A 10,792-nucleotide genomic window follows, 5' to 3' on the forward strand; every position below is an offset into this window, starting at 1 on the left:
TCTCTGTGCCTGTCAGATAAGGTTTCACTTGTTTGTGGGACCTAAAACTGCCCAGGTTTTCCAAAACACACTAAGGGATTCCCAGATGACAGCCCACACCTTCCACAGGATTCAGCTATCTTAGTGGAGCCTAAGAGCAAAGGGCTCCAACATACGATGAGGCAGGAATTAGGATGAAAAGAGATTATCCTGCAAAAATGCTGGACAAGGGCAAGAAAACGGATTGCCCATTAACACTAACGGAGCTATGACGTAGACCTCACTGAAGTTCTTCAATCTCTCCTCAGAATTGAGTGTTCTTCACCATGTGTGCGCTGGGCCGTGTAGTAAATATTCTTTGGGTGATATTTTATCTCTCCACAGCCATGAAGTGTCCAGCTAACAGCAAATACAAAGTGTGTGCCGATGTTTGCTCGTCAATATGTGCTGGGGTCACCGATCCCGCCAAGTGTCCAGAAACTTGTTCTGAGGGCTGCGAGTGCAATGATGGCTTCTTCTTTGATGGGAAAGACTGTGTGTCCATGGATAAGTGCGGCTGCTATGAAGATGGAAGATACTACCAGGTGAGTGAAACTTTAAACTGGTCTTCCGTCATCTCCTGTAACATCTAATGTAACCACATGGCTTCAGTTCAGGTAATGAAGCAAAGTGGGAAAACCATGCAACTTCTTAGGACACAAAGGTTTTGGAAATTCTTTACATTTTTATGCTTTTTTTTATGTTCTGTTTCTACAGCCTAACGAAAGGGTTTTATCGGGTGACTGTAAAGAAGCGTGCACCTGCAGTCCAATGGGTGGCCTCATCTGTGAGGACACTGGGTGTGCTGCCGACGAGAAGTGCCAGATTAAAGACGGCACAGTGGCTTGTATTAATAAAGGTGACACTATAACCAGGCCCCAGTCATGGTCCAGTTCAGGCACATGCAAACCTCTTCAACATTTCCCTTTTTCTTACAGATCCATGCAAGACAATGAAGTGTAGGACCAAAGAATCGTGCAAGATACAAGATGGAAAGCCAGTCTGTGTCCCAGATTTCACAGGCACCTGCTGGGCATGGGGCGACCCCCATTATCACACCTATGATGGATACAACTATGACTTCCAGGGAACCTGCACATATATCCTATCTAAATACAGAGGGGGAGATAATGGACTTGTTCCATTCACGATAGAAGAGAAGAATGACAATCGAGGAAGCCAAGCTGTGTCATTTGTCAGAACGGTCAACATCTACATGTATGGCTACAAGATCAGCATTATGAAAGGGGAATTTGGCAAAGTCAGGGTGAGTATGACACGTGATATTTCATACATTACTGATCCTGAGTTACATTATGTTATACCCCAGAGCTGCACTCACTATTCAGCTGGTAAGGTCACTGTGTACATACATTACATAACTGATCATGAGTTACAGCCTGTATTATACCCCAGAGCTGCACTCACTATTCTGCTGGTGGGGTCACTGTGTACATTACATTACTTCACTGATCTTGAGTTATGTCCTGTATACTTCAGAGCTGCACTCACTATTCTGCTGCTTGTTTTCAGAGACTCAGCAGGTGGCTCTTGAATATGATGTGACTATATGATGTGACTGCCTAGTGCTGGGTTTATAGACAGATCAGCAGCCGCAGATCTCTGCAGACGCACACCAGGCTGGGGCTGCTGAGGCATTTCCGCCTTTGAGCTACAGAATTGTGAGTACAGCTCTGGAGCATAATAGCAGTTTGTTTCTGATACATGTCCCCTATTCCCTTCCCAGGTGGATGATGTCATCACCAACCTACCGGTGACGCTGTTAGATGGGAAGATCTCGGGCAGCATCAGTGGTCTGAACGCGGTCATCCGCACAGACTTTGGCCTCCAGGTGACCTATGAGTATAACTGGCACGTGGTCATCACGCTCACCAGCAGCTACTTCGGCCTCACACAAGGTCTCTGCGGAAACTTCAACCAAATGACCAATGATGAGATGATGACGGCCGACAACAAAGTGGCCACCTCCATTATAGACTGGGCCAAGAGCTGGAAAGTCAACGATAGAGACCCCTTCTGCTTCGACTCCTGTCCTGGTCTAAACTGTCCGACCTGCGACGATGCCAAGAAGAGCCTGTACGGAGGAGACAACAAGTGTGGTCTGATCAGCAAGGCCGCCAACGGTCCCTTCAGAGAGTGCCACCCCAAGGTCAACCCAGACAATTTCTTTGATAACTGCTTGTATGATGTCTGCATCAATGGGGGCGCCAACCAGTTCTTGTGCCAAGCCCTCAGCGCCTATTCCAACACTTGCAGGAAGCAAGGAGTTAAAGTATACGACTGGAGAACCCCGTCAGGATGTGGTAAGTGAGGGGCTCAGATTTATGTGTAATATAGAGACTGGTGTCAATTGTCCGTAGCAACCAATCACAGCTCTCATAGCAACCAATGACAGCTCTCATAGCAACCAATCCCAGGTCCCATAGCATAGGGATGGAGGAGGGGGATGCCGCTGCAGTTTTTCTCCTTCTCTGTGAGATCACATGGTGTGAGACTGGAGGAGGAGCAGAGGTAGGGATGGAGCAGGGAGATGCTGCTGCAGTTTCTCTCCTCTGTGAGACTACATGCTGTGAGAGAGGAGGAGCAGAGGTAGGGATGGAGGAGGGGGATGCTGCTGCAGGTTCTCTCCTCTGTGAGACTACATTCTGTAAGAGAGGAGGAGGAGCAGAGGTAGGGATGGAGGAGGGGGATGCTGCTGCAGGTTCTCTCCTCTGAGACTACATGCTGTGAGAGAGGAGGAGCAGAGGTAGGGATGGAGGAGGGGGATGCTGCTGCAGGTTCTCTCCTCTGTGAGACTACATTCTGTGAGAGGAGGAGGAGCAGAGGTAGGGATGGAGGAGGGGGATGCTGCTGCAGGTTCTCTCCTCTGTGAGACTACATTCTGTAAGAGAGGAGGAGGAGCAGAGGTAGGGATGGAGGAGGGGGATGCTGCTGCAGGTTCTCTCCTCTGTGAGACTACATGCTGTGAGAGAGGAGGAGCAGAGGTAGGGATGGAGGAGGGGGATGCTGCTGCAGGTTCTCTCCTCTGTGAGACTACATTCTGTGAGAGGAGGAGCAGAGGTAGGGATGGAGGAGGGGGATGCTGCTGCAGGTTCTCTCCTCTGTGAGACTACATTCTGTGAGAGAGGAGGAGGAGCAGAGGTAGGGATGGAGGAGGGGGATGCTGCTGCAGGTTCTCTCCTCTGTGAGACTACATTCTGTGAGAGAGGAGGAGGAGCAGAGGTAGGGATGGAGGAGGGGGATGCTGCTGCAGGTTCTCTCCTCTGTGAGACTACATTCTGTGAGAGAGGAGGAGGAGCAGAGGTAGGGATGGAGGAGGGGGATGCTGCTGCAGGTTCTCTCCTCTGTGAGACTACATTCTGTGAGAGAGGAGGAGGAGCAGAGGTAGGGATGGAGGAGGGGGATGCTGCTGCAGGTTCTCTCCTCTGTGAGACTACATGCTGTGAGAGAGGAGGAGGAGCAGAGGTAGGGATGGCGGAGGGGGATGCTGCTGCAGGTTCTCTCCTCTGTGAGACTACATTCTGTGAGAGAGGAGGAGGAGCAGAGGTAGGGATGGAGGAGGGGGATGCTGCTGCAGGTTCTCTCCTCTGTGAGACTACATTCTGTGAGAGAGGAGGAGGAGCAGAGGTAGGGACGGAGGAGGGGGATGCTGCTGCAGGTTCTCTCCTCTGTGAGACTACATTCTGTGAGAGAGGAGGAGGAGGAGCAGAGGTAGGGATGGAGGAGGGGGATGCTGCTGCAGGTTCTCTCCTCTGTGAGACTACATTCTGTGAGAGAGGAGGAGGAGGAGCAGAGGTAGGGATGGAGGAGGGGGATGCTGCTGCAGGTTCTCTCCTCTGTGAGACTACATTCTGTGAGAGAGGAGGAGGAGCAGAGGTAGGGATGAGGAGGGGGATGCTGCTGCAGGTTCTCTCCTCTGTGAGACTACATTCTGTGAGAGGAGGAGGAGCAGAGGTAGGGATGGAGGAGGGGGATGCTGCTGCAGGTTCTCTCCTCTGTGAGACTACATTCTGTGAGAGGAGGAGGAGCAGAGGTAGGGATGGAGGAGGGGGATGCTGCTGCAGGTTCTCTCCTCTGTGAGACTACATTCTGTGAGAGAGGAGGAGGAGCAGAGGTAGGGACGGAGGAGGGGGATGCTGCTGCAGGTTCTCTCCTCTGTGAGACTACATGCTGTGAGAGAGGAGGAGCAGAGGTAGGGATGGAGGAGGGGGATGCTGCTGCAGGTTCTCTCCTCTGTGAGACTACATTCTGTGAGAGGAGGAGGAGCAGAGGTAGGGATGGAGGAGGGGGATGCTGCTGCAGGTTCTCTCCTCTGTGAGACTACATTCTGTGAGAAAGGAGGAGGAGCAGAGGTAGGGATGGAGTAGGGGGATGCTGCTGCAGGTAACTGATATGTGTAATACACATGCTAAAAAAGAAAATAGGGCTCACTCACCTTATGGAGTTGTGCCAAGACATAGGTATAAGGCATAGGCACAGCTGTACACTGCAAGCTTCACAAAAGGTCCAGATAGATCCTAGATCCAATATTTCACTCCAAGATGGTCTCCAGATGTCAGCCGAGCATGGCTGCTCACGCTTTCACTTCACAAGCAACACTATGGGTTGTGGTGTAATGGTGTGAAGTGTGATGTTTTCACACCTTCATCATTGTTGCAGAGGAGCTTGACCTGTCTGGTTGTGCAGTGGCGTCCGGGTAAAATCTGGAGACCATTTTGGAGTGGAATGGTATAAGTTTCCTTTACTGTCACGTTGAGGTGACAACTATGTATGTGCTCTTTTCTCTACAGTTCTGCCCTGTCCAGCAAACAGTCACTATGAATTCTGTGGAAATGCCTGCCCGGCTACTTGTACTGATCGCACGGCTCCTTCGCGATGCACTGAGGACTGTGTGGAGACCTGCCAGTGCAATGACGGCTTTGTTCTTAGTGGTGACAAATGTGTTCCCATATCAGGCTGTGGCTGCTCTTACAATGGTGCCTACTACCAACCTAACCAAGAGTTCTGGACTGACGAGAACTGCCGCACACTCTGTAAATGTGATCCAAGCGTTGGCATGGTGGTCTGCAAGGAGAGCAGCTGTAAGTCCAGTGAAAGGTGCCTGATAGCTAACGGAGAGAGAAGCTGTCAACCCATCAGCTTCGGCACATGTTCAGGCTCTGGAGATCCACACTACACGACTTTTGATGGCAAAAGATTTGACTTCATGGGTACCTGCATATACCAACTTGTAAGCGTGATCTCCAACACTCCATCAATTCCACGTTTTAATGTCTCTGTCCAGAATAACAACCGTGGAGGCAACAAAGCTGTGTCCTACACCAAAGTGGTCACTGTGGAGGTTTACGATATCATTTTGACTCTTAGCATGGACTACCCTCGCCGTATTTTGGTACGTATGAGGTCAATGTTCTTGTTTAACTAGTCAAGGTTGCCCAATGTTAGGAATTTCCTGACAAGGTATTTAAGGTTTCTAAACCAGACAAGGTCAGTTAAGATCTAGAAATACGGTGGGTAGGACCATACCTTATTTACTACTATTCATATAAACAGTGGGCAGATAAAGGCATCTCACATGGAGCAATCCAGACACTTAATGATTTTTCTTTTTCAGGTTGATGGCGTGGTTACTTCTCTACCGTTCTACTACCAAACTAACAAAGTTATAGTCCACATCAGTGGCAGCACTGGAGTCGTAAAAACAGATTTTGAGGTCACCATCACGTATGACTGGAACAGTTACGTTGCAGTGACCATACCCAGCACCTATGCAAATGCTGTAGCTGGTCTGTGCGGCAATTATAACAAGAACCCCAATGATGACTTTAACATGAGGGATGGACGAGCAGCATCCAATGCCGTTCAGTTTGGTAACAGTTGGAAAGTCGGTGATGTTGATGGCTGTTCTCCAGAGTGTACCGGAAGCTGTCCTCTATGTTCTGAAGCCCAAAAACAAGAGTACAAGAACGAGAAGTACTGTGGGCTGATTAATAAGCCCAATGGGCCATTCAGTCAATGTTACTCCACTGTGGACCCGACCCCATTCTTTAATGATTGTATTTTTGATGCCTGCCAATACAAAGGTCACCCGTCATCCTTCTGTAATGCCATTGGCCTCTATGTGGCTGCTTGCCAGGCAGCTGATGTCAAATTACAGGAATGGAGATCCCAAGCTTTCTGCAGTAAGTTCTTTCCTTATAATCGGTAAATGTTCTTGCCATAGACTTCATTTCCGGCTGTTCTTTGCAGTGACACTGACATCCACTGACTTTCCTTCTAGGTCTATCCTGTCCACCAAACACTCACTATGAATTGTGCGGAAACTCCTGTCCAGTCACTTGCCATGGGTTGTCTTCACCAACTGGTTGTGCCTCTCCATGTAAGGAGGCCTGCTACTGCGACAACGGATACATACTAAGCGGTCACAAGTGTGTTCCTATAGCCGACTGCGGCTGTGTATACCAAGATAAATATTACCAAAAGAACGAAATCTTCTATCCCAAGGGTCAGTGCAATGAGAAGTGCCAGTGTGGAGCTGATGGCATTGTTAAGTGCAAATCCGAAGCCTGTGGCCCTGAGGAAGAATGCAAACTAGAAAATGGAGTTTGGGGATGTCATGCAAAAGCGTGTGGCCAGTGTGTGGCTTCCGGAGATCCACATTACATCTCTTTTGATGGCCTCAGATTCGATTTCCAGGGTACCTGCACGTACACTTTTGCAAAGGTTGTTGAAGAGAATTCTCATTTGGTGCCGTTCTCCATCACTGTTGAAAATGAAAGCTATGGAAATGGTAATGTTGCCGTGACAAGGCTCGTGGTGGTGTCTGTATATGGTTACACAATAGCTATCGAAAGAGACACAAGAACAAAAGTGAAGGTGAGTATCCTTGTTGAAGTAGTCTGGTCCCATCACGTTCTGACTTTTGTGCATCACCTTCATTGTGTTCTGTGTTTCAGATCGATGGAGAGTTCAACAAATTGCCCCTGGTGTTAGGTGATGACGATATCATAGTAAATCAAGAGGGGAACAATGTTGTCTTGCAGACAGACTTTGGCTTGAAGATTCTTTATGACACTGTTTACTATGTGGTCCTTAATATTCCAAGTACTTACCGTAGTAAGATGGGTGGCCTCTGCGGCAACTTTAATGGCGACCAAAGTGATGACTTCCAGCTTCCCAGCAAGCAGGTTGCCAAGAATGTGAATGAGTTTGGGTTCTCCTGGAAAGTTAACATTGCTGGAGCTAAGTGCAGTGATGGCTGCAATGCGGGAGAGTGCCCAGTCTGTGAGGAGGCCAAGCTTCAGCCATTCAAGGCTACATCCTCTTGTGGTATGATCACAAACCCATCTGGACCATTCAAGTCTTGTCACTCGAAGATCAGCCCAGTTGAGTATTTCAACCACTGCATCTATGACTCGTGTGCTGTCAATGGAAAAGATGACATTCTGTGCAAGAGCCTTCAGGCCTATGCCGCTGCATGTCATACAGTCGGGGTTACTCTTGGCTCTTGGAGAACACCAACATTTTGTCGTAAGTATATACCATAATAGATCCTGGAACCTTGTTCTGTTTCAAGACTTATTCTCTACGACTGGTGGCCTAAATGATGTTCTTTCTCTTCTAGCTATGTCCTGCCCAGCAAACAGTCACTATGAGCTCTGTACCAGAACATGCGAACAAACGTGCTCTGGACTCGCAGCACCAATGAAATGTACAAGCCGATGCTTTGAAGGCTGTGAATGTAACACCGGATATGTACTAGATGGAGATAAATGTGTCACAATGGACAAATGCGGATGTGTATTCAGTGGAAAATACTTGAGTGTGAGTCCAATCATTGGGATGTAATTGTGTAATTGAGAACCCCACATGGAACCTGAGAGAGGTCACCACTAGGAACTGTTCTTGTTGTGCTACTCCAGAGATGCTCCTACAGGACCTAGTGTGTCTATACTTGACACATGGAGAGCCATAATGTCACAATTTCCAAATGTGGCTTCCCTAGGTGATAACAGTTGACTGAACAGGGGTACAGAAGCCGGACACATAGCAAATAGTTTCTGTTTAAAAACAGGCAGCCCTCCAGAGAAGACCTCATCTGTAAGACCAAAGGCTCAAAATGAGTAAACAGAATAAGTTGTGGGGGACGGCGTCAGGTCCCACCCCTGATTACCTTGCTAGATTCAGTAGAAGGCACACGCCTTTTAGTGAATCTGGTGGGAATTGCTCTTGGCGCACATCCAGAGCAGGTGTAAATTTTACCAGGTTTACACCTGTTCCCAGGCGTAAACCTTGCTAAAAGAGGCCCAAGAAGAAGCCATGCCTCCTCCCCGCCTTGCTGTGCTGCCCCTGCCTGCCCATCAGGCTAGAGGGGGATATGACAATTGTACGCCACTATAAAGGGGCAAATCTTCCCCTTTTCTGTGGCATACACATGGGCGCATCTTGATAAATGTCCCACTGTGTGTTTCCAGGTGGTTAGAGAACCATATATACTTAGAAACCAATAACACTACTATCAGAATGTTAAACATCTTGTCTCATTTATTTTTCATCATTTAGGAGGGTGAGTCCTTTGTTACAGCGGATTGTACCAGACAATGTAAGTGCCAGGCTGGAGGTGTGACCTGTAATGCAGTAAGATGTGGGGACAAGGAACGTTGCAGCCTAGTCAATGGAGTCCGTGGTTGCTACAAGACAGAAGGAGAATGTTCCGTGAACCCAAAGAATTTGGTGACTTTTGATGGCCTCACTGGAGGTCCTATTGGGAATGGTCCAGTAGAGGTGGCTTCTCTATGCAGTGACAAGGTAACCGGATGGTTCAGAGTAATTGCCGATATCCAGACTTGTGGAAATACAGCAGCATCAGTGGCCAGAGTTCACATATTCCTGGGTAGTTCTCTAGTGACTGTCTCCAAAGACAAGGAAGTATGGGTGAGTGATTTATCTGAAAAGAGTATGGGGACTATATTTGTGTCACATGAGTGAGAAACATGATTTATAGTGTGAATTCTTCTTTGTGTAGGTAAATGGGCGTTTGGGACGCTTCCCCGCTGAGTCTGGTATTCTGTCGGCCAATGCTGGGGACAACTCTGTCTCTATCCAGATTGGTGTTGACGTTAAGATTGAGTTGAACAACAACGGGAATCTTGTTCTACGTATCTCTGAAAAGTTGTCTGAGGCTGTTTGTGGAGCTTGTGGAAACTTTAATGGGGACACTTCAGATGACCTTAGGACTCCAGGTGGAAGGTTGGCCACTGACATTATACAGCTCATTACATCTTGGAAAGCTCGCGACCTAACCAGCTGGTGAGTGAATCTAAGATTCCTATTTATTCATGTATGTCGGGATCGATGTTACGGAGGGCTGTTTTTAAGTCCATTAGGGCATATGGATGTTCTGGGTGATGTCTACCTCTTCAGGTCAATGTCTGGCTTTAAAATGCTTCTCCTGCTCCAGCATCTTTAGTATTATCTAGATAATTCGGTGTAATATAAACAAATGTTAGACCACTTTGGCAACACAACTGATCATAAGATATTGTAGCAGGTGATCCAATGGCGCTCAAGCAGACAAGTCTGCAGCCCAGGGGTGTAGGCAGGCTCTTAGGACACTTGCTGCACCATAGGGCACCAGTGAAGGTGTAGTATGCCAACACAATTCAATGAGGTGATAGCTGATGTCAGAAGTCTCATGGCACAAGTCTCTGGTACCATGTACTACAAAACTTGAGCAGACTGCTGGTTCCTTCCACCACATCCATCTATCTCAGAGGAAAGACAAAAAAGACATTACAAAAAATACCAAGTAAGTATGGAGTTGTATAAGAGGTTCCTGCAGCATCTGTTCCTGGGAAGTGACCCGCTGTTCCTGAGTGACCCATGTGAGTGGGTTGTCAGACAGCTGAGCCGGTCCTGGGCCTATAACAGAACACCTCTCCTCTATGAGATAATGATCATGTATTATTATTTTCTTCATTTTCAGTAATGCATAAACTGATGGTGAAACCCAGAAATTTCCAAGTGAACGCAATCTTGAGAATTACTGCTTTATAAAACATGGAATACTGCCAGACTACAATATATACATGAATTCAGAGGACTCTCAAAGCCGAATTACAGGCAGTGAACACAAGAACGTCGTCAATATATGGGGACCACCCTTTGGACATGTGTATAATGGAGACGCCTCGATATGGAGGATTACTGGAATGTTCTGCCTCTAACATACATGTAATTCCAATGGTTTACAGGGGTCAATAAACTTTTATCTGATACTTCATACTACTCAAGTGATTGCAGCTTTCTCATAACTTTTTTATAGAAGCAATGACTCTCTTATATAACTATAGGAAGTGAAAGGGGAGCAGCTCCCACAGTGGCTCTAGAGGTCAATAAGAAGTTATAGGGCCGCTACCACTATATCTTCTCTGCCTCTCCTGCTCCACATCATGGCAGGAGATTGAGATGTCAGATGTGGGGACAGGGATCCTCTAAGGCAGTGCTTCTCAAACTTTTTGTTCTCGGGCCTCACTTGGCGTTCCATATTGATGCTCGGGCCTCACCAACAAACACCTACTACTATGCATTGCCTGATACCACCATGTAATGCACATTATATCCCAAAGCAGCACCAAAGTGCAGAAATAAATACTGCTCCACCTGCAGTAACACAACACCACATACTGCTCCACCTGTAGTAACACAACACCACATACTGCTCCACCTGTAAACTAGCACCACAGTGCAGCAC

General features: G+C 47.7%; 1 protein-coding gene across 1 annotated transcript in view; it reads left to right on the forward strand.

Annotated features, from left to right (window-relative positions):
* Positions 1–10,321, forward strand: part of LOC138769842 (IgGFc-binding protein-like) — a 38,333-nt gene extending 28,012 nt beyond the window's left edge. Inside the window, exons 9-20 of the mRNA XM_069948539.1 lie at positions 364–563; positions 736–877; positions 957–1,285; positions 1,766–2,342; positions 4,830–5,431; positions 5,654–6,221; positions 6,320–6,915; positions 6,996–7,569; positions 7,664–7,863; positions 8,602–8,973; positions 9,065–9,348; positions 10,025–10,321. Coding sequence (XP_069804640.1) covers positions 364–563; positions 736–877; positions 957–1,285; positions 1,766–2,342; positions 4,830–5,431; positions 5,654–6,221; positions 6,320–6,915; positions 6,996–7,569; positions 7,664–7,863; positions 8,602–8,973; positions 9,065–9,348; positions 10,025–10,034 — 4,454 coding nt within the window. The 3' untranslated portion in view covers positions 10,035–10,321. The remainder of the gene's footprint in view (positions 1–363; positions 564–735; positions 878–956; positions 1,286–1,765; positions 2,343–4,829; positions 5,432–5,653; positions 6,222–6,319; positions 6,916–6,995; positions 7,570–7,663; positions 7,864–8,601; positions 8,974–9,064; positions 9,349–10,024) is intronic.
* The last annotated feature ends 471 nt before the right edge of the window (positions 10,322–10,792 follow it).

Source organism: Dendropsophus ebraccatus, chromosome 12, assembly GCF_027789765.1.
Source record: "Dendropsophus ebraccatus isolate aDenEbr1 chromosome 12, aDenEbr1.pat, whole genome shotgun sequence".
Classification (NCBI taxonomy): domain Eukaryota; kingdom Metazoa; phylum Chordata; class Amphibia; order Anura; family Hylidae; genus Dendropsophus; species Dendropsophus ebraccatus.